This window comes from Bos indicus x Bos taurus, chromosome 8, assembly GCF_003369695.1.
Source record: "Bos indicus x Bos taurus breed Angus x Brahman F1 hybrid chromosome 8, Bos_hybrid_MaternalHap_v2.0, whole genome shotgun sequence".
Taxonomy (NCBI): Eukaryota; Metazoa; Chordata; class Mammalia; order Artiodactyla; family Bovidae; genus Bos; species Bos indicus x Bos taurus.
The window spans coordinates 101,246-125,958 of NC_040083.1; the positions used below are offsets into that span (position 1 = coordinate 101,246).

The window sequence follows — 24,713 nt, forward strand, 5'->3', positions numbered from 1 at the left end:
GATTCAGATTCTGCTTCAGATTCTGAATAGGAACAAAATATGGTTAGTTATAGTTATGGTTAGTTACAGTTCCCATTCCAGGATTTCAGAATCGGGAGATATTTCCATATTAGAACGATCAAATCAGCGAATCTGAAGGGAAACCAATCCTAAATATTCATTGGAAGGACTGATGCTGAACCTCCAATACTTTGGCCACCTGATGGGAAGAACTGACTCATTGGAAAAGACCCTGATGCTGGGAAAGTTTGAAAGCAGGAGAACGGGACGACAGAGGATGAGACGGTTGGATAGCATCACCAACTGTATGGACACGAGTTTGAGCAAGCTCTAGGAGTTGGTAATGGACAGGGAAGCCTGGCTGTGCTGTCCATAGGGGTCGCAAAGAGTCGGACACGACTTGGCTACTGAACTGAACTGTGAACGTGCCCATCCACATAACTGTTGGCGGCATCAGAAAAAATTAGTTCGGCGGTTTGGCTTCCAAACCAAGGCCAAAAGTGCATGTCACTAACAACAACGCACCGACACTCACTTAGCCACACCAGCTCAGGAAGAAAATACGATTGGAGGCCTTAGGAGATGACGCATTTCCTGCGCGCTGCGGAATCCGGAAGCCAAGGAGGTTCGGAAGCGTGGAGGCGGGGCCTGAGGTGGGCGGGCGCCGCTGAGGCTTCCGGCGCTGGCGCTGAGCTTCTGGCGTGAGCTGAGATCCGGGGCGAGGCCTCCTTCCCCGCGGCAGCCTGTGGGGAAGCGGGGGCGGGGCGGGGCGGGCGCTCGGCCTTCTGACTACCCAGGCCGGCCGAGGAAGAGGTGGGCAGCTACCTGAGTTGTGTTCGGTTCGGCGGCTGTGGTTGCGGCCACTGCAGTCGCGCTCTTGCTGCCTCCGCATCCCTCACAACCCACGGCCTCGCCGCTGGCCTGCCGCTTGACCTACGGCCGTTTTGGGCCGCAGAGCCCATGAGAGCGCGGGACCCGCCGCCGCTTTTGCAGCTGAGCTGTAATCCAGGGGCGCCCGGAGCCGACGGAGGCATGACCGCAGCATGAACGCGGAACCTCCTGAGGAGAAAGCAGCGTCGGAAGCGGAGGCAGGAGCCATGCCAGAGAAGCGCGCGGGCTCCCGGGCCGCGGGCGGCAACTCGGTGAGCGTGGGCTTGGAGGCCGGACGCATCGCTCAGCCCGAAACCCGGAGTCAGGGGATGTCGGGCCGTGTAGCGGCCGGAGTCCAGGGCCGTCCAGTGCGGGACTGGGATCTGGTTCCCTTGGGGATGAGACATTGACCGTCGGCTCGGCGCGGGGGCTCTGGCTCTCGGAAAGCTTTTCCTTTTCCGACTCAGCCAGCCGACTTCACTGCTAGGCTTTCCTAGCGTTGCTCACCGCTAGATTAAAATTTAGGCGACTTGGTTGTTTCAGAAGACGCCCGATGTGGGATTGTGAATATAAGTAATTTGATTTTTTCAGAGTTCTCCATACACGTGACAGCGGGTACTGCTTTCATGGTGCATTTCTGGCTTGAGCCAACTTAGAAGATGTGCGAAGAGCATTCAGAACCTGCCTTGGGCCCTGGATCCTGGACCCGGAAGGTGGCGTGGAGGCTGGGCAGCTCCTTCCTGTTCCTTCTTGGTTCTCTAGGCTGTCGCTGCAGTGTTTGGTGAGCAGGATTCAGAGGGAGCTGCCTATCCCAGGGCCCAGCTGAGGAGTTTATTCAGGCCAATCTCTTTAACAGTTTCACGTGAGATTCAGATGACTTCTGAAACACTGGTTTTATTGGCCTGGGTTGGCAGAACAGGCTATGTTCGTGGCGTTTATATGTCTGACGGTGGAACTCTAAGCATAGAGTGTCATTTCTTAAAATATTTTTTTGGAGTTTGTTTTAGACAGGAGACATAGAAATGGTACAATGAATACAAACTAATGCCAACGAGACTTCCAAAGAAAAATAGAAACTTTAGGAAAATTAAATTATATGCAATCGGCTTCGGATTTAATTTGCTTTTAAAGAATGCTAAATGATGTTGAAGACCCCCTTCTGCCCAAATGACTTTTTATTTTTGGAAAAACAAAAACCTTTAAGGGTTCCTCATTTCAAAGATAAGATTTCTGGAAAGTGGGAAGGTTTTTTGGTAGGAGGGAAGTTCTGTAGAATTGGCTTTTTCTCGTTTTGTTTTTAATTACATAAAAAGTAGATTTGTTTTCCTGCCGCTTAAAGGAGACCAAATTGCCAGCTCCTCCTCCTGTCTTTCAATCAGTAGACCATAATTACTGACCATTGGCCAAGATACTAACCTTGGAGGTAGCCTCCTTCATCCTTTTCCATCTTTTCATCTAATACAGTAATAAGTCTATCTAAGTTTACCAGGTGAAGATTTTAGGTTTGTTTGTTTGTTTGTTTGTTTATCCTTTCTGCATTCCTGTGGTTCAGTTCCTCAGCATTTTTGAGCTGGATTTTGACTTTGATATTGTTGCTTTACCATCAGGTTGCTCTCCACCTTATTGATTAGTGGAATCAAGAATGTAAATATGATCATTACTGATGTCAAATATTTTCATTGGCTTTCCTTGGCTTATTGTATAAAAAAAAAAAAAAACCTGACAACTTGACACATTATAGCATAATGATTAGATGAGCATGCTTGGAATTTCCCTTTCCACCTTTTACTACCTATATAACTTATGGCAAGTTATACAACCTTTCTCAATATTTTGGACATAAATGATTGGTCAGAATGTATAAGTGATCCCTGACTGATAAAGTGTTCAGTTCTCTCCCATGTACTAATCTATACAGGAACCAGACCCCAACCTAAAAATTAAAATTGGTAAGTTTATGTGCTTAGAGCAGAAACTTTTGAGAGATGTGTATTCAATGAAACTGATAGGAGTCTTGCTGCTAATTAGGAATAAATAGATTCCTGTCCAGTCTTCCCTTGTCTCTGAGGGTGCATCTAGTCAGTATTGATAAATTGCAGCGAATACTGACAATGAGTTTTGGTGCTTGCTCTGTTCAGTGAGACCAGTAGAATGGGCAGGTAACAGAGTTCAGCCAGTGGCACATTTTGTAATGTGTGTGGCCTGGGAAAGAAGTGAATGCCTTTAATATGCTCATGTCATATGCCAGTACCCCCAAATCATACGTCTTTCCTGCTTGTAGTTTCTTTCTAGTGTTGCTAACAGGTGCTACATTCTTTGCCTCCACCGCTCCCCCCCCCACCACGCCCCCAGTTGTTTAGCAACTAAACAAGAAGAATTGATTTATTTTGATGTGTTGGAATTTCCTTATACCTTGATTGTGTAAGAGTGCATTCATCATTTCAGGTTCTTAGATGTTACTAATAATCACAAGCAAGACTGCACATGTCCAGGGATTTGGTTGAACCGTTTTCTATCTTGTTTGGCAAAGAGATGTGTTGACCTGAATAATAGAAGGGAATCATCTATTTATTCTAAAAGATCATTGCATTCTAGAAAAGGGAGGTGTGTGTAACAAATAAGTTCTTGTTTTAGTGTCCTTTCTTTGCTCTGTCTCTCCCTAGCTGTATGTGTTTGTGACACCTTGAAACATTGTGTCAGAATTATTTGCATTATCATTGAAAGCGTATTGCCTATTACCAGGTAAAGAGAAATTCCTTTTGGAGTCATTTACCTCTGAGCATCTAATGAGAATTAAAGATTTTCTGCAAAGAAAATACAACTGAATTTAGCATACGGTATTTCACAATGTTCATGAACTACATAGACGCAACCTTTATGTCCACTGACAGATGAATGGATATAGAAATTGTATGTATGCATGATGGAATATTACTCAACTATAAGAAAGAACACATTTGAGTCAGTCCTAATGACGTGAAGGAACCTAGAGCCTATTGTGCAGAGTGAAGTAAGTCAGAAAGAGAAAGAAATATTGTATATTAACGCATGTGTATGGAATCTAGAAAGATGGTACTGATGAACCTACTTGCAGAGCAGCAGTGGAGATGCAGACATAGAGAGCAGACTGGTGAACACAGTGGGAGAAGGAGAGGGTGGGATGAATTGAGAGAGTGGTATGGAAACACGTATACCACCATATGTAAAATAGATAGCCAGTGGGAATTCGCTGTGTGACACAGAGAGCTCAGCCCAGTGCTCTGTGACAACCTAGAGGGGTGGGAGATGGGAGGGAGGGAACAGATGTATGCCTGTGGCTGATTGATGTTAATGTACCAGCACAATGCTGCTGCTGCTGCTAAGTTGCTTCAGTTGTGTCCGACTCTGTGCGACCCCATAGACGGAAGCCCACCAGGCTCCTCTGTCCCTGGGATTCTCCAGGCAAGAACACTGGAGTGGGTTGCCATTTCCTTCTCCAATGCATGAAAGTGAAAAGTGAAAGGGAAGTCGCTCAGTCATGTCCGACTCTTAGCGACCCCATGGACTACAGCCTACCAGGCTCCTCCATCCATGGGATTTTCCAAGCAAGAGTACTGGAGTGGGGTGCCATTGCCTTATTATAAAGCAATTATTCTCTAATTAAACCTTTAAAAAAAAAAGCCAGTACTAGGATACCAGTTAAGATCCCTGATGGATGGCTTCTCAGGATCAGTGCCATTCTGGTTACATTTGATGTCTATTTAGTTGATTTTCCTCAGATTGTTTCAGAGAGGGCCCCTGTACAGACTAATTTTGATTTACAGGAACAAAAATGTCATATGGGAAAAATGGAAATAATATCAAAGAGCAGTTTGTTAACAAAACAAACAAACAAAAAGGCTGAAATCACTAGATATGTTTTGTTTGTAAAAAATTAAAAAGGGGACTTCCCTGGTGGTCCAGTGGTTAAGACTCCTCACTTCCACTGTAGGGGAGCACTGGTTTGATCCTTAATCAGGGAACTAGGATCCTGTATCCCACGTGCTGAGTGGTATAGACAAAAAAAAAAAAAGTGAAAGAGGTCCTATGGACATTTTAGGGGAAATTTATTTTAAAATCAGCTTTTGGTTCTTAACACTATTAGGAATCAGTATGTCATTTCAGTAATAAAACAGTACTGGGACTGGAAAATCCTATGGATGGAGGAGCCTGGTAGGCTGCAGTCCATGGGGTCGCTAAGAGTCAGACACAACTGAGCGACTTCACTTTCACTTTTCACTTTCATGCATTGGAGGAGGAAATGGCAACCCACTCCAGTGTTCTTGCCTGGAAAATCCCATGGACGGAGGAGCCTGGTGGGCTTCTGTCTATGGGGTCGCACAGAGTTGGACACGACTGAAGCGACTTAGCAGCAGGGACAGTAGTGCAACCAAACTCTGTTAAATAAATGGTAGCAGAAAAAAGATTAAAAGCATTCGTTAATGGGTAGTTGATCTATTGCAATTTATGAGTAACTGCATCATGCTTTCATATCAGAGACATTTATGTTTCATATTTAGAATTATGCAGATATCTAGACAGCTTTCTGTTATTAAGCCTAGTCTTTATCAGAACACAGACTTATAGTTGTTTTATTGTTCTTGGGCCTGATAAAGGCAGGATTTTTCAGAATTTGCTTCTTTGGGTATCTAAGCATCCTTTCCCTCTGTTTATCTTACCAGATTAAGTCTTTGAAGACAGGGACTACAGATGTGTATCTTTTACTCTAAATATTTAGGCCATCATCAGTAAATGTATTAGAGAAGTAAATCAGTCAAGTTTAAACCAGCAATTATGATTATCAGTGAAATTAACTTGTTGCTGTTATATGATGTTTTGATTGACCTTATAAAACAAATTGGAGAGTTCTGTTTTATTCTCTAAAGAGTTTGTGTAAGATTGATAATACGTTTACAGAACTTTGTAGTTCTTCACTTTTTTGGGCTAACGTAGTTTTACAACAATTCAGATTTTCTGTTTGATTTTTTATTTTTTTCTGTCAGTTTTAGTAAGTTGTATTTTGCTAGGAACTTGTCTGTTTCATCTAAAATTTCAGATTAATTGGCATAAAGTTGTTCCTAACAGCCTCTTAGGCTCTTTTTAATTACTGTTGGATCTTTAGTCTTTTTTTTTTATTGCTGATATTGGTAATTTTTACCTTTAAAATACATTAATTCTCTGATGTCTTCTGGATAGTCACAAGTTTTTCAAATGGCAATAATTTCATGTCTTAGTCCTGTATTTCTGTATTATATGAATTAGACTATTGAGGAAAACATTCAGTAGTGATGATAAACGTGTACAACCTCCACTTAACAGGAGTATATATATTTTTCCACTGTCATGTATGGATATGAGAGTCGGACCATAAAGAAGGCTGAACACCGAAGAATTGATGCTTTAGATCTGTGGTGTTGGGGAAGACACTTGAGAGTCCCTTGAAGTGAAAGGAGATTAAATCAGTCAGTCCTAAAGATGCTGAAGCTCCAGTACTTTGGCCACCTGATGCAAAGAGCCAACTCATTAGAAAAGACCCTGATGCTGGGAAAGATTGTAGGCAAGATGAGAAAGGGGTGACATAGGACGAGATGGTTGGATGGCATCACTGGCTCAATAGACATGAGTTTGAACAAGCTCTGGGAGATGGTGAAGGACAGGGCAGCCTGGTGTGCTGCAGTCCATGGGCTCACAAAGAGTTGAACATGACTGCATGACTGAACAACAACAACAAAGTGTTCAATTGTATGGATATATCACAGTTTGGTTTTTCGTTCATCCCTTGGTAAACATTTCATTTATCACCAGTTTGGGGCAGTTACAGATAAAACTGCAATGAGCAGTCATCAACCAATCTTTGTATGAACTATACCTTATTTTCTTTTAAGTAAATATCATACTTAGGAGTAGAATGGCTAGAACATATGGTAGGTGTATTGTTTAACATTTTAAGGAACTGCCAAACTACTTTTAAATTTTAAATTTTTAATTTAAAATTTTCTATTGCCACCAGCCCTGTGAGAGTTCATTTGCATCCTCATCAACCCTTGGTCAGTCAATTTTCATACTTCTGTTAGATCTGTAGTAGTGTCTTCCTGTGTTTTTATTTTGCATCTCTCTATGGCTAATTTTATTCAGCATCTTTCCTAAGCTTACTTGCCATCTGTATATCCTCTTGGTGAGGTGTCTATTCACCTCTTATGCCTTTTTATTTATTGTTTTTGTGTTATTATCTTATAATTGAGATATAAGATAATATTTATTTTTTTTATTTATTTGGGTTACAAGTCTTTTATCAGATACATGTTTGCAAATATTCTGAGCAGATATTTTAATTTTGATGAAGTTTTAATTTTATCAGTATGTTCTTTTAAGGATTGTTTTTGTTTTCATATCTAAGAAATCCTAACTCAATATCACAATTATTTCCTTTTATATTTTTAAAATCTTTTTAGATTTTACAGTTAGTTTTATGACCCTTTTTGAGTTTATTTTTATATGGTGCAAAGTATGGATGGGAGTTCTTTTTTTGTATATGGCAATGAATTGTTTTATCATCTGTTGAAAAGACTTATTCATTGAATTGCCTTTGTACCGTTGTCAAAATTCAGTTTTCCCATATGTGTGTCAGTCTGTTCTGGATTCTCTATTTTGTTAATTGATTTGTTTATCTTTACATCAATACCATTCAATCTCTATTACTGGAGATTCATAATAAGATTTGAAACAAGTCGAGTTTGTCCTACATCCTTGTTCTTCTCTTTTAAAATGATTTTGGCTATTCTGTTGTCATGTCCAACTCTTTGAGACCCCACGGACTGCAGCATGCCAGGCTTGTCTGTCCTTCACTGTCTCCCAAAGTTTGCTCAAACTCATGTCCATTGAGTTGATGATGCCATCTAACTATCTCATCCTCTGTTGCCTCCTTGTCCTCCTGCCCTCAATATTTCCCAGCATCAGGGTCTTTTCTAATGATCAGGCTCTTTGAATCAGGTAGTCAAAGTATTGGAGCTTCAGCATCAGTCCTTCCAGTGAATATTCAGGGTTGATTTCCTTTCAATTCAGTTCAGTCACTCAGTCGTGTCCGACTCTTTGCGACCCCATCAATCGCAGCACGCCAGGACTCCCTGTCCATCACCAACTCCCGGAGTTCACTCAGACTCATGTCCATCGAGTCGGTGATGCCATCCAGCCATCTCATCCTCTGTCGTCCCCTTCTCCTCCTGCCCCCAATCCCTCCCAGCATCAGAGTCTTTTCCAATGAGTCAACTTTTCGCATGAGGTGGCCAAAGTACTGGAGTGTCAGCTTTAGCATCATTCCTTCCAAAGAAATCCCAGGGCTGATCTCCTTCAGAATGGACTGGTTGGATCTCCTTGCAGTCCAAGGGACTCTCAAGAGTCTTCTCCAACACCACAGTTTAAAAGCATCAATTCTTCGGCACTCAGCCTTCTTCACAGTCCAACTCTCACATCCATACACGACCACAGGAAAAACCATAGCCTTGACTAGACCAAACTTTGTTGGCAAAGTAGTGTCTCTGCTTTTGAATATGCTATCTAGGTTGGTCATAACTTTCCTTCCAAGGAGTAAGCGTCTTTTAATTTCATGGCCGCAGTCACCCTCTGCTGTGATTTTGAAGCCCAAAAAAATAAAGTTTGACGCTGTTTCCACTGTTTGCCCATCTATTTCCCATGAAGTGATGGGACCAGATGCCCTGATCTTTGTTTTCTGAATGTTGAGCTTTAAGCCAACTTTTTCACTCTCCACTTTCACTTTCATCAAGAGGCTTTTTAATTCCTCTTCACTTTCTGCCATAAGGGTGGTGTCATCTGCATATCTGAGGTTATTGACATTTCTCCCAGCAATCTTGAGTCCAGCTTGTGCTTCTTCCAGCCCAGCGTTTCTCATGATGTACTCTGCATATAAGTTAAATAAGCAGGGTGACAATATACAGCCTTGACGTACTCCTTTTCCTATTTGGAACCAGTCTGTTGTTCCATGTCCAGTTCTAACTGTTGCTTCCTGACCTGCATATAGATTTCTCAAAAGGCAGATCAGGTGGTCTGGTATTCCCATCTCTTTCAGAATTTTCCACAGTTTATTGTGATCCACACAGTCAAAGGCTTTGGCATAGTCAATAAAGCAGAAATAGATGTTTTTCTGGAACTCTCTTGCTTTTTCCATGATCCAGTGGATGTTGGCAATTTGGTCTCTGGTTCCTCTGCCTTTTCTAAAACCAGCTTGAACATCAGGAAGTTCACAGTTCACATATTGCTGACTAATTTGGTCTCCTTGCTGTCCAAGAGTCTGTCAAAGTCTTCTAAAGCACCGCAGTTCGAAAGTATCAATTCTTTGGAGCTCGGCCTTCTTGATGGTCCAACTCTCACATTCTTACATGACTACTGGAAAAACCGTAGCTTTGACTGTGTGGCCCTATGTCAACAAAGTGATGTCTCTGCTTTTGAACATGCTGTCGAGATTTGTCATAGCTTTTCTTCCAAGGAGCAAGTGTCTTTTAATTTCATGGCTGCTATTCTGAGTCCTTTGTGTTTTAGAATTACAAAATCAGCTTGTCAGTTTCTACAAAAAAGTCAGCTGATATTTTCATTGGGATTATGGCAGTCCAGAAAATCAGTTTAGAAGGAGTTGAAAAAGTATAGATCCATAAACAGGGTATCTCTCCATTTATTTTATATCTTTAATTTCTCAGCTGTGCTTTATAATTTTTAATAGTTCTTTTGTGTCACTTGTCACACTCATACCTTACGTGTAATGTAAACGTACGATGAAAGTGAAGTATAAGTCACTCAGTTGTGTCCGACTCTTTGTGACCCTTTGTGACTCTTTGTGACTATACAGTCCATGGAATTTTCCAGGCCAGAATACTGGAGTGGGTAGCTGGTCCGTTTTCCAGGGGATCTTCCCAACCCAGGGATCAAACCCAGGTCTCCCACATTGCAGGTGGATTCTTTTCTAGCTGAGCCACCAGCGGAGCCCAGATGTACTATAAATGTAAATTACTAAGAAATTTAAAGTTCCCAATTGTTTATTGTGAACCAATGTATACAATTGATTTAAAAATTTTTTTAGTTGTGATATGTGACAAAATTTACAATTCAGTTATTTGGACAGTACAGTTAAAACTATCAAGTTTAATTATTTTTAACTGTACAATTCAGTAGTGTTAAGTATATTCATATTGTAGTGCAACCAATCTCCAGAACTTTTTCATCTTCTAAAACTGAAACTATATCTGTTAAATAGCACCTTCCCATTTACCACAACTCCTGCTAACCACCTTTCTGCCTTAAGTTTCGAAGTATTGACTAGATACTTCATAAGTGGAATCACATACATTGTCATTTTGTGACTAGTTTATATCCCTTAGTATAATGCCCTCAAGACATGTTGTCTTTAAGATTGTTGAAGGCATGTGTGGCATGTATAAGGATTTCCTTCAAGACTGAATAATTCCATTTTCTGTATATGTAATGGAAGAAGTTTTGTTCTTCCATTTATCTGTTGATGAACATGACATTGCTTCTGTTTTTTGGCAATTGTGAACATATTTTTGTTTCAGATAGTGGCCATCCTGATTTGTGTGAGGTGATACCTCATTTTGATTATGTAGTTTCCTAATGATTAGCATGTTGGACATGTGTTTTTGTTTGTTTGTTTTTTAAATTATGGGGTGTTTCTTTTCTTTTTTTTAGATTTTTTACTGTGATGTGGACCGTTTTTACAATCTATATTGAATTTGTTACAATATTACTTCTGATTTATGTTTTGACTACAAGGCATGTGGAATCTAGCTCCCTGACCATGGATCAAACCTGCCCCTCTGCATTGGAAGGTGAGATCCCAACCACTGGACCACCAGGGAAGTCTCAAGAATCTTCTCATATGTGTGTTGGCCATTTGTATATTTTCTTTGGAGAACTGTATAGTCAAGTCCTTTGCCTCCTTTTAAATTGGGTTATTTGGGTTAACTCTTATCAGATGCACACTTTACAAATGTTTTCTCTATAGGTTGTCTTTCACTGTGTTGATCTTGTCCACTGATGTACAAGTTTTAAATTTTTATAAAGTCCAGTTTTATCTGTTTTTACTTTTGTTTTGTGTGTTTTTTGGTACCATATCCAAAAAAAATCATTGTCAAATCTAGTATCATGAAGCTTTTCCTCTGTGTTGTCTTCTGAGAGTTTTAGAGTTTTAGGTCTTATGTTTAGGTGTTTTTTTTTTCTTTCCTGATTATCTTAAACTACTAATTTATTTCTCTCCATAGGTCTTCAGTTCATTTTAAAAGTTTGTAATTTTAATGAAGCCCAATATCTGTTGTTTCTTTTGTTGCTTGTCATTTTGGAGTCGTGTCTAAGAATCCATTCCTAAATCCAAGATTTACCTCTGTTTTCTAGGAGTTTTATGGTTTTAGCTTAGGTCATTCATCTATTTTGTGTTAATTTTTGTATGTGGTGTGAGGTAGGGGTCCACCTTCATTCTTTATATGTGGAAATTGAATTGTCTTAAGCACAGTTAGTTGGAGAGACTGTTCTTTGCTCATTGAATGGATTTGACACTGTTTTTTGGCAACAGTCAATTGGATGTGCAGCTGCTCAGTTGCTTCAGTCGTGTCCTACTCTGCGACACCATAGACGGCAGCCTACCAGGCTCCCGTGTCCCTGGGATTCTCCAGGCAAGAACTCTGGAGTGGGTTGCCATTTCCTTCTCCAACGTGTGAAAGTGGAAAGTGAAAGTGAAGTTGCTCAGTCGTGTCCAACTCTTAGTGACCCCATGGACTGCAGCCTACCAGGCTCCTCCATCCATGGGATTTTCCAGGCAAGAGTACTGGAGTGGAGTGCCATTGCCTTCTCCACAATTGGACATAGATACAGGAATTTCTTTGTGGACTCTCAGTTTTATTCAGTTGGTATGTATGATAGCCTCCTTCTTGCTTCTATATTGACAAGTTCCGATATACTATGATCTTTGAGTTTGGGGTTATGCGTGGGACAACCTTATATTTTTTCCAGTTGGCAGCAGATGACCTGATTGACAAAAGTCAGATGTCCTCATTCATCTGAACTTTTCAAGCCATGTTGGGAAAGCAGTTGAAGGGGTTGGTGAAAATAATCTTTCACCTAGGTACACACTGTCTAGGGCAGACTTCTTAGTTCTGGGAAAGAAATGGGTGAGTAAATAAAGGTCTATGCTTTACTTTGCCTGAGAAACTGTCTACCTTTGACTTCTATTATCCCTTAACTGAAGTTGTTGTAGTCCAGGCTACCTGCTTTATATATGTCCTGATTCTATTTGTGGAGAAAGAAAGGCAGTATAAGTAATACAAATGGTTAGTAGCATGTACTCTGGAGGTATGTGACTCTCCAGATGTAATACCAGCTTTGGCACTTATTAATCACGTGAATTGGGAAATTCCTTAAATTCTGTGCGTCTGAGTTTTGTCATCTATAAAATGGGGACAATTCCTATCTCAAAAGATTATAGTTAGAATAAAATGATAGTTATGTGCTTTTATCAAGGTGTCTGTTGCTCTAAAAGGATAATTTTTGCCTGTTTATATCTCAGGACCTTTTGTAATAGACTGTCCCTGACCTGTGTTCCTGTCCTTCATAGTGTTTATTTCCATTTTAAATTGTACATTACATGAAGTGGGAGCAGGGATAGTTTCTTCTATTGCTACTATTATTCTAAGAATCTAGCTGACATATAGCAGAACTCAGCAAATATGTGTTGAATGAATTGATCTCTTGGAGTGATTGATGTTTTTCTTTTGGCTGTGCTGCTTGGCTTATGGGATCTTAGTTCCCCAAACTGACTAAGGGCAATAAAAGTGCCAGGTCCTGGACTGATAGGGAACACCCTGGAGTTGAATATTTTTATTGTTAAAGAATGCTGGTGGAGGTGGGTGGGAGGGAGGCTCAAGAGGGAGGGGATATATGTATATTTAATAACTGATACACATTGTACAGCAGAAGCCAACACAACATTGTAAAGCAATTATCCTCTAATTAAAACTAAATATTTTCAAATAAAAAAAAAATAGAATCCTGATAGAAGTAGAATATTTACAAAAGCAGTTCTTGGGATCTTGATTTGCTTTAAGTTGGGTGGCATTTGGTAAATTAAGTTGGAGAACTTGATGAGGAAAAAGTTATTTTATATATATCTTATGAATTCTTGATCTTACCAACTGTGTCATTTATTCAGCTATTTAATGTAGAACTGAGAAAATTTTTATAATTTCTGTGGAAATTATTTCAGCTGAAGAAATAGGCAGTAAAACTGCTTTTCCAACTTGCATTTCAATATTTAATAATGTTAGGAGAAAGAAAAGCACACTTTTAGGTAATAGTCATTTACTTGTTTTTTAAAACCATTTGTGTTCTTCTCCTTGTGTTTGTATTTTAAAAGCTTTCTAATAAAAAAATTATTTTTGATGGGGCATTTTACTAACCAGGTAGGTACAAATGATATAGGCAAAAAGCATATGTAAAAATTATTAAAATATTGAAGGCTCATAGTGAAACATTTTTCACATACGTCTTTTATAGTGATGCAGAGATGGCTGACTGAATCTTATGGCAGTAATTTCCAACTCTGGAGTACCAACTTTTAATTAGAATATATTTGTTCAGAAGTATAATAGAGACGATAGTTTATATAGTTACAGACTTGGTTCAATCTCAAATATTTTCATTTTTAACAGGTTAAGTGTGCATGATGCAATAATGTATTTGATAAAGGGATTTATTATTGTACATAAGTCCAGGAACAGTGTGCTTAGCTTAGCAGTTTAATATCACCTCTTGGTGTGCCTCGAAGGCTCACTGCATTCACAGACTTTGCTTTTTTCAGTATGTTGACTTCTGGTCTTTAGGATCAACCCATTGTGGTTTCAAGATGGCTAACTGCTCAAGTAACATGTCCTTACACAGTAATGCCCCTAAACTGGGTGGGAAGAGGTATTTCACTGTGGTTTTGATTTGCATTTCTCTGATGGCTAATGAGTTGAGCATCTTTTCATGTGCTTATTGACCACTTGTTTGTCTTCTTTTGCCCATTTTTAAATTGGGTTGTCATTTTATTAGTGAGCTCTAAGAGCTCTTTATATATTATTATATCAGATCCTTTATCACAGGGATCCCCAACCTTCCAAGATCTAATAATGCCTAATGGATCTGGGGTGGAGCTGATACAATATTAATAGCAATAAAGTACACAATAAATGTAATGGTGCTTGAATCATCCCAAGATCAACCCCACCCCCCACACCATGGAAAAACTGTCTGGTCCCTGGTGCCAGAAAGGCTGAGTACTGCTGCCTTATCAGATACGAGTTTTGCAAATATTTACTTCCATTCCATTTTCATTTTATAGAGCACAAGTTTTAATTTTGCTTCAAATTTTTTCTTCTAGTTTTATTGAGATATAATTGATACACAGCATCTGTAAGTTTAAGGTGTACAGCATAATGACTTGACTTATATATATATATATATATATATATATCATGAAATGGTTATCACAATAAACTTAATGAGCATCCATCATCTCATGGATGCAAAGTTAAAGACAAAAATTTTTTTGTGTGATGAAACTCTTAGGACTTACTATCTTAATTTTCATACAGTGGTGTTCATTATATGTATCATATTGTATGTTATATTCCTAGTACTTATAACTGGAAATTCATACCTTTTGACTTCCTTATGCAATCCCTCCCCCCAATCTCTGGTAACCACAGATTGGCTCTCTTTTTCTATGAGTTTGTTTCTTTGTTTTTGAAGTAAAACTGACCTGGAACACTGTGGGAAGATCCCTTGTAGAAGGGAATGACCACCCACTTAAGTATTCTTGCCTGGAGAATCCCATGGTCAGAGGAGCCTGGCAGGCTACAGTCCATGGAGTTGTAGAGTCGGAATGACTGAGTGACTAACGCTTTCTTTCTGTATTTAAGTTGCTGATCTCTTAAGTTTAAATACATCTTAGCAACACTGCATTTTTATTCCTGTTACCCTACAGTTACTGTTTTTGACATTCTATTTTACATCTTTGTGTTTTCTATATCCCTTATCTGCTTATCATAGATAGATGATTTTGCTAATTATTGCTAGCCGATTTTGCTAATTATCCCTGCTGGCTTTATACATGGCTTGTTTATTAGCTGCTTTGTGTTTATCTTTACAGATGAGACTTTTCATTTTACATTTTCTTGTTTCTAGTTGTGGCCTTTGTTTTCTAGCTTAGAGAAGTCCCTTTTAACACTCTTGTAAAGTTGATTTGGTGGTGTTGAACAAGCTTTTGCTTGTCTGTAAAACTTTTGATCTTGCCATCAAATCTGAATGAAATTCTTTGTAGGTCTTTTTCCTTTCATCATTTTAAATATTGTGCCACTCCCTTCTCATCTGCTTAGTTTAGGCTGAGACATCAGCTGATAGCCTTATGGTAGTTCACTTGTACTTAACTTGTAGCTTTCAGTATTCTCTCTTTATTTTTGCCATTTTAATTACTACTTATCTTGGTGTGGTCCTCTTTGGGTTGACCATGTTTCAGATGTCCGTGATTCCTGGACTGTTTGGGATGTCTCTTTCCTTTCCCCAGTCAAGGAAATGTTCAGCTATTGTTTCTTCAAGTAAGTTTTTTCTTTTCTCCTTCTGGGCCCCTGTAATACTTGTATTATAGTATGCTTGATGTTGTCCTAAAGGTCTTTTACATTGTGCTCCTTTTTTTCTGTTCTTCCTTTTTTCAGTTGTGCTTTAGTTTTTTCTACTAAGCTTTCAGCTTGCTGATCCGTTCCTCTGTACCATTCTCTCTCGTTCATTCCTTCTAGTGGATTTTTCATTTCATGCATTGTATTCTTCATCTCAGGTTGGCTCTTCTTTATATTTACTTGCTATTATATATGCATAAAAGTTTAACTCTTTGTTAAACACAAATTTTTTATTTTAATGGAGTCCACCATAACTTTTTCTTGCATGGATGGTGATGATAATATTGTGTATACAAGCTTATCATGAAACTAAGGGACCTAATTTTGGAGTCTGTGATCTATTTTGAATTACTTTTTTTAAAAAATTAATACTATATATATACATAACGTGTTGAATGTTTTTAAATGTATGGTTCAGTGACATTTGAATACATTAGAATTGTTATGCAACCATTACTATTGTCCATCTCCAGAACTTTTCATTATCCCAAACTGAACTCAGTCAGTACCCATTAAACTATTAACTCCCCATTTCCCTGTCCTCCCAGCCCCTGGCAACCACTGTCTACTTTCTGTCTTTATGAATCTGACTACTTTAGGTACCTAGTATAAATAGAATCATACAGCATCTGTCCTTTTATGACTGGCTTATTTCACTTAGCATAATCTCTTCAAGGTTTATCCATGTTGTAACATATCAGAGTTTCCTGTCTTTGTTGCTGAAAAATATTCCATTACATTCATATAGCATATTTTGTTCATACATTAATACACCAGTGGACACTTGGGTGGCTTCTACCTTTTGGTTGTTGTGAATAATGCTACTACGAATGTAGATGTAAATACCTCTTTAAGACCCTGCATTCAGTTCTTTTGCATATAGAAAGTAGAATACTGGATCTATTTTAAATTTTATTAGGAACCCCATACTGTTTTTCACAATGGCCGTAGCATATTACATTCTCACTAATAGTGCACCAGGGTTCCAATTTCTCTGTATCTTTGTCAGCACTTGTTATTTTCTGGTTTTAATTTTTGTTTTTCACTCTTAGACATCCTAATAAACACAAAGTAATATCACATTTTTCTTTTGGTTTTCATTCCCTAATGATTAGTGATATTGAGCACCCCTTCATGTATTTATTTCTTCTTGCCCAATTTTTGATTTGTGTGTGTGTGTGTGTGTGATATGCTCTGGATATTAATCTTTTATCTGATATGTGATTTGCAGATTCTCCTATGAGTTGTCTTTTCCTTCTGTTAATAATGTCCTTTGATACAAGGACATTAAATACAAAAGGTTTGTATTTTTTTTTTTTTTTTGAGTATAATTATTTTTATTTAGGGTTGTAGGTAAGGCTATCAACATATGGATTTCTTGTATTACTTTTTAAAAAAATTTTAATTGGACAATACTTATCTTACAGCATTGTGATGGTTTTTGCCATACATGAATCAGCCATAGGCACACATATGTTCCCTCCCCTGAACCCCCTACTTCCCACCTTCCTCCCCATGCTGTCCCTCCACATTGTCACAGAGCAGCAGAGAGGTTTGTGTTTTGATCAAGTTCAGTGTATCTATTTTTTTCTTTTTCTCTCGGTGTTACTATCCAATAAATCATTGCCAAGTCCAGTGTCATGAAGCTTTTGTTTTATGTTGTCATCTAAGTTTTATAGTTTTAGCTCCTATGTTCAAGGCATTGATCCATTTTGAGTTTGTTTTTTGCACATGAGAAAGTGAAAGTGAAAGTCACTCAGTCATGTCCAACCCTTTGGAATTCTCCAGGCCAGAATACTGGAGTGGATAGCCTTTCCCTTTTCCAGGGGAATCTTCCTAAAGCAGGGATTGAACCCTGGTCTCCCGCATTGTGGGCAGATTCTTTACCAGCTGAGCCACCAGGGGAGCCCTTTCTATACATGATGTAAAGTAAAAAGGTCTCCTTTGTTCTTGTGCATGTGAATATCCCACTTCCCTAGCACTGTTCATTGAAGAAACTGTTCTTTCTCAATTGAATGGTCTTAGCACCCTTATTGCAAATTATTTGACCATTGTGCAAGTGTTATTTCTGGATTCTCTTATACTAATTTGGTCTACATGTCTGTCTTTATCACAGTACCACACTGTTTTGATTATTTTTGTATTGGGTTGGCAAAAAAGTTCATTCTGGTTTTTCCGTAAGATGGCTCTAGTAGTGCTTAGTTGTCTTTAAGTTCATTTAGAGCAAGTTTGTTAGATTTTATTGTGACAGCTCTTATATCAGTATGCATTTAATAAAAAACCAAAATTGGTGAATTTTTGTGTAGCTATTTTAATATTGAAGATGGAAAAAACAACATTTTGGACACTATGCTTTATAATTTCAAGAAAGGTAAAAATGCAACTGAAATGCAAAACAAGAAAAAAAAAATACGTGCAGTGTTTGGAGAGGGTGCTGTGACTGACTGAATATGTCAAAAGTAGTTTCCAAAGTTTTATGCTGGAGATTTCTTGCTGGACAATGCTCCACAGTCAGGTAAACCAGTTGAAGTTGAAAGCAATTAAATCAACACATTAGTCGAGAACAGTCAATGTTATGTCATGCAGGAGATAGCTGACACATTCAAAATATCCAAATCAAGTGTTGAAAACCATTTGTACCAGCTTGGTTATGTTAATCACTTTGATGTTTGAGTTCCACCTAAATTAAGCCAAAAAAATCTTGACTATATTTCTGCACGTGATTCTCTACTTAAACATAATGAAAACATTCTGTTTTTAAAACAAATTGTTACAGGTGATGAACAGTGGGTAGTGTACAGTAATGTAGAAGTAAAGATATTATGGGGCAAGCAAAATGAACCACCAAGCAAATGAAAACCAAGGCTGGTTTTCATGCAAAGAAGGTGATGTTGTGTGTATGGTGGGATTGGAGGGAGTCTTCTATTATGGCTCCTTCTGGAAAACCAATTGATTATTTCCAACAAGTACGGCTCCAAGTTAGACAAACTAAAAGCAATACTTGACCAAAAAGCATCTGGAATTAGTCAACAGAAAACACATACTCTTCCATCATGATAACGCAAGACTGCATGTTTCCTTGGTGACCAGGCAGAAACTGTTGCATCTTGGCTGGGAAGTTCTGATTTATCCACTATATTAGCCAGACATTGTACTTCCAGATTTCCATTTATTTCAGTATTTATAAAATTCTCTTAATGGAAAAAGTTTCAGTTCCATGGAAGACTGTAGAAGGCACCTAGAGCAGTTCTTTGCTCAAAAAGATAAAAGCTTTGGATGATGGAATTTTGAAGTTGCCTGCAAAATGGCAGAAGGTAGTGGAACAAAATGGTGAATACATTATTCAATAAAGTTCTTGGTGAAAATTAAAAATACGTCTTTTATTTTTTAACTTAAAAGCCAAAGGAACTTTCTAGCTAACCCAGTAATATGTTTTCAAATCAGGAATTGTGAGAACTACAGGTTTGTTCTAATTTTTCTAGATTTCTTTTGGCTATTCAAGGTTCCTTGAGAGTTCCGTATATGATCACAACATCTTAAATAGAAATACTTTTGATCCTTCCTTTCCATTTTGAATTCTTTTTTTTCTTCCCTAATTACTCTGGCTAGAACTTCCACTACTGTGTTGAATATAAACTGTGAAAGTGGGCATCTTCCTGATCTTGGGTAAAAAGTTTTTTCCACCTTTGACTATTTTGATGTTAGGTATGGATTTTGCATATGTGCCCTTTATTATATTGAGATAGTTTCCTTAGATGCTTGTTTTTTGGATTTTTTTTTTTTTAACCATAGAAAGGTGTTAATTTTGTGGATGCTTTTTCTGCATCATTTGAGGTTGAGCATGTGAGTTTTTCCCCCTTCATTTTGATGTGGTGTATGTCATTGGTTGCTTTTCATATATGAACTGTTTTTACATTTCAGGAATAAATCTCACTTGGTCATGGTGTATAGCTCTTTTAGTATGCTGCTGCATTTGGTTTGCTAGTATTTTGTTAAGAACTATTGCATCAACAACATAGGAAAACTAGTCTTTAGTTGTCTTTTCTTGAAGTGTGTTTGTCTGACTTTATACAGGTAATGCTGTCATCATAGAGAGGCTTCATAGAATGTGTTCAGTTGTGAGAAGAGTTTGAGAGGGATTGGTGTTCTTTAAATGTTTGGTTTAAAGTGAAGCCATCAGATTCAGGGCTTTTCTTTGTCAGGAGGTTTTTGATCGCTGATTCATTCTTCTTACTAGTTCTAGGTCTGTTTTTATAATCTGTTCTTGATTCAGCCTTAGTAGATTTTGTGTTTCTAGGAATTTGTCCCTTTCAACTAGTTTATCCAATTTGTTGGCATACACATGCCTAAGTACTGAGTAATCCCTTGTGACATTTCTTTTATTTCTGATTTTAGCAATTTAAGTCTTCCCTCTATTTTTCTTGTTAGTTTTGCTAAAGATTTGCCAATATTTTGATATTTTCATAAATATCAACTTCTGATTTTGTTGCTTTTCTATATTGTGTTTACTTTTTCTATAATCTGTGCTTTCTTTCTTTCTTTCTTTCTTTTTCTTTTTTGCTTTGTGTTTGGTCTTTTCTAGTTTCTTACAGTGAAAAGCTAGATTCAGTTCAGTTCAGTTCAGTTCAGTTGCTCAGTCGTACCCGACTCTTTGCGACCCCATGAATCGCAGCACGCCAGGCCTCCCTGTCCATCACCAACTCCCGGAGTTCACTCAGACTCATGTCCATCGAGTCGGTGATGCCATCCAGACATCTCATCATCTGTCATCCCCTTCTCCTCCTGCCCCAAATCCCTCCCAGCATCAGAGTCTTTTCCAATGAGTCAACTCTTCGCATGAGGTGGCCAAAGTATTGGAGTTTCAGCTTTAGCATCAATCCTTCCAAAGAACTGACTTCAAATCTTCTGTTATCAGGCATTTACAGCTATAAGTTTGCTTCTAAACACTGCTTTAGCTGCACTCAAGAAGATTTGATATGTTTTCCTTTTCCTTCATCTGATAGTTTGGTAACTTGTCTTGTGAGTTCATCTTTCACCCATCATCATTTTTAGGTGTACATTGATTAATATTCACATTTATGAATTTTCCAAATTTTTGTATGTTACTGACTTCTGGTTTCATTTCATTGTGGTCAAGAATATACTTTGTGTGATTTTTAATTCTTTAAAATTTATTCAGACTTGTTTTATAGTTTTTCATGTGCACATGAGAAGAATGTGTATTCTTCTGTAGTAGGGCAGGATACTCAACATCTGTCAGGTCTAGTTAGTGTACAGTGTTGGTGAAATCTTCTGTTTATTTGTCAATCTTGTCTAATTGTTCTATCCATTATTGGAAGTGGATATCAAAGTCTCCAGTTAATTGTTGATTTTTCTGTTTGGGCCTTTTTTAAAGGGTGTCGGTGCCAGTGGATGAGGGTGGTTGACTTAATGTTGCACACTATAAATATCTTTGATATTGATTGTGAGTGAAGTTGCTCAGTGATGTCCAACTCTTTGTGACCCTGTGGACTGCAGCCTGCCAGGCTCCATCATCCATGGGATTTTCCAGGCAGTAATACCAGAGTGGGTTGACATTTCCTCCTCCAGGGGATCTTCCCAACCCAGGGATCAAACTCTGGTTTCCCACATTGCAGGCCGAATCTTTACCATCTGAGCCACCAGGAAAACTGTTTATATTGATCGTAAAGGGGTTCTGTAAATAAATATGACATATCACACTTTTAATGAAAAGTACAAAAGGTAAACAATTCATAGAAAAAAAAATACAATGCCTAATAACCATAGGAAAGAAGCTCAATTTCATTTGTAATCAGGGAAATCCAAAATAGAATGAGATAATCATTTTTTAAAATCTAACAAAAATGTGAAACTTATTAGTAATCTTAGAATATGAGGAGATAGGTATTTTCAAGCACTCTTGATGTGGCAAGTTGTTTTCTTAATTTTTGGTAACTTAATAAATTTTTGGTGTTTTTACTGTTTTGTTATGAATATACCCATGTATTTATCACCTTATTGTATATGAAACACTATCTCTTTTTTTTTTTTTTTTTAGCTATAAATTTGTTTAATTTTTTAGTTGCAGGTAATTGCTTTACAGAATTTTGTTGTTTTCTGTCAATTCTCAATATGAATCAGCCATAGGTATACATATACCCCCTCCCTTTTGAACCTCCCTCCCATCTCCCTCTTCATCCCACCCCTCTAGGATGATACAGAGCCCCTGTTTGAGTTCCCTGAGACGTAAGAGCAAATTCCCACTGGCTATCTATTTTATATATGGTAATGTAGGTTTCCATGTTACTCTCTCCATACATCTCACCCTCTCCTCCCCTCTCCCTGTGTCTGTAAGTCTATTCTCTTTGTCTGTTACTCCACTGCTGCCCTGTAAATAAATTCTTCAGTACCATTTTTCTAAATTCCATATATTTGGATTAGTATACAATATTTATCTTTCTCTTTCTGACTTACTTCACTCTGTATGATAGGCTCTAGGTTCATCCACTTCATTAGAACTGACTCAAACGCGTTTTTTTTATGATTGAGTAATTACTTTGCCAACAAAGGTCTGTCTAGTCAAGGCTATGGTTTTTCCAGTGGTCATGTATGGATGTGAGAGTTGGACTGTGAAGAAAGCTGAATGCCAAAGAATTGATGCTTTTGAACTGTGGTGTTGGAGAAGACTCTTGAGAGTCCCTCGGACTGCAAGGAGATCCAACCAGTCCATCCAAAAGGAGATCAGTCCTGGGTGTTCATTGGAAGGACTGATGTTAAAGCTGAAACTCCAATACTTTGGCCACCTCATGCAAAGAGTTGATTCATTGGAAAAGACTCTGATGCTGGGAGGGATTTGGGGCAGGAGGAGAAGGGGATGACAGATGATGAGATGGCTGGATGGCATCACCAACTCGATGGATATGAGTTTGAGTGAACTCCGGGAGTTGGTGATGGACAGGGAGGGCTGGCGTGCTGCGATTCATGGGGTCGCAAAGAGTCGGACACGACTGAACTGAACTGAGCTGAATATTCAATTGTGTATATATACCACAGCTTCTTTATCCATTCATCTGTCGATGGACATCTAGGTTGCTTCCATATTCTAGCTATTGTAAGTAGTGCTGCAATGAACAATGGGATACATGTGTCTTTTCCAGTTTTGATTTCCTCAGGGTATATGCCTAGGAGTGGTATTGCTGGGTCATATCGTGGTTTTATTCCTAGCTTTTTAAGGAGTCTCCATACTGTCTCCTATAGTGGCTGTATCAATTTACATGCCCACCAACAGTGCAAGAGCTTCCCCTTTTCTCCACACCCTCTCCAGCATTTATTGTTTGTAGGTTTTTTGATGATGGCCATTCTGACCACTGTGAGGTGATATCTCATTGTAGTTTCAATTTGCATTTCTCTAATAATGAGCAATGTTGAGCATCTTTTCACGTGTTTGTTAGTCATCTGTATGTCTTCTTTGCATAAATGTCTGTATAGGTCTTTTCCCACTTTTTGATTGGGTTGTTTGCTTTTCTGGTATTGAGTTGTATGAACTGCTTGTATATTTGAAATTGATCCTTTGTCAGTTGTTTCACTTGCTATTATTTTCTCCCATCTTGAGGGTTGTCTTTTCACCTTGCATATAACTTCCTTAGCTGTACAAAAACTTTTAAGTTTAATCAGGTCCCACTTGTTTACTTTTGTTTTTATTTCCATTACTCTAGGAGGTGAGTCATAGAGGATCTTGCTGTGATTTATGTCATCGAGTGTTCTGCCTATGTTTTCTTTTAAGAGTTTTATAATTTCTGGTCTTACATTTAGGTCTTAAATCCATTTTGAGTTTATCTTTGTGTATGGTGTTAGTAAGTGTTCTAATTTCAGTCTTTTACATGTTGCTGTCCAGTTTTCCCAGCATCATTTATTGAAGAGGCTGTCTTTGCCTTATTGTATATTCTTGCCTCCTTTGTCAAAAATAAGGTACCCATAGGTGCATGAGTTTATTTCTGGGCTTTCTGTTTTGTTCCTTTGGTCTGTATTTCTGCTTTTGGGCCAGTAGCATACTGTCTTGGTGACTGTAGCTTTGTAATATAATCTGAAGTCAGGAATGTGGATTCCTCCAGCTCCATTCTTCTTTTTCAAGACTGCTTTGGCTATTCAGGGTCTTTTGTGTTTCCATATGAATTGTGAAATTTTTTGTCTAGTTCTGTGTAAAATGCCATTGGTAATTGGATGGGGATCGTATTGAATCTGTAGACTGTGTTTGGTAATATAGTCATGTTCACAATATCAATTGTTTCTACTCAGGAACATGGAATATCTGTCCATCTGCTTTTGTCATCTTTGATTTCATTCATCAGTATCTTATAATTTTCTTTGTACATTTCTTTTGTCTCTTTCGGTAACTTTATCTCTAGATATTTTATTCTTTTTGTTACAGTGGTGAATGGGATTGATTCTTTCTCTTTTGATTTATTATTGTTAGTATATAGAAATGCAGGTGATTTCTCTGTATTGATTTTGTTTCCTATGACTTTTCTAAATTCACTGTTTAGATCTACTAATTTTCTGATAGTATGTTTAATGTCTTTGGTGTACTATTATGTCATCTGCACACAGTGAGAATTTCTTTTCTGATCTGGATTCCTTTTAATTTTTTTCTTCTCTGATTGCTGTAGCTAGCACTTCCAAAACTATGTTGAATAATAGTGATAAAAGTTGACACCCTTGTCTTGATCCTGATCTTAGGGGGAATGCTTTCAGTTTTTCACCATTGAGAATAATGTTTGCTGTAGGCTTATCATGTATGGCCTTTACTATGTTGAGGTAAGTTCTGTGCCCATTATTTGAAGTGTTTTAATCGTAAATGGGTGCTGAATTTTGTCAAAGGCTTTTTCTGCACCTATTGAGATTATCATATGGTTTTTATCTTTCAATTTGTAAATATGGTGCATCACATTGATTGATTTGCGTATATTGCATATATTTTTTGCATCTCTGGAATAAACCCAACTTGATCTGGTTTATAAGCTTTTTGATATCTTGTTGAATTCTGTTTGCTAAAATTCTCTTGAGGATTTTTGTTTCTATGTTCATCAGTGATATTGGCCT

General features: G+C 38.2%; 1 protein-coding gene across 3 annotated transcripts in view; it reads left to right on the forward strand.

Annotated features, from left to right (window-relative positions):
- The first annotated feature begins 752 nt into the window (after positions 1-752).
- The window catches only part of MFSD14B (major facilitator superfamily domain containing 14B), a 118,074-nt gene continuing 94,113 nt past the window's right edge, over positions 753-24,713 (forward strand). Inside the window, exon 1 of one of the 3 annotated variants that reach the window (XM_027548908.1) lies at positions 753-1,142. In XM_027548908.1, coding sequence (XP_027404709.1) covers positions 1,044-1,142 — 99 coding nt within the window. In that variant the 5' untranslated portion in view covers positions 753-1,043. The remainder of the gene's footprint in view (positions 1,143-24,713) is intronic. The other 2 variants (XM_027548910.1, XM_027548909.1) reach the window with 2 other exon arrangements.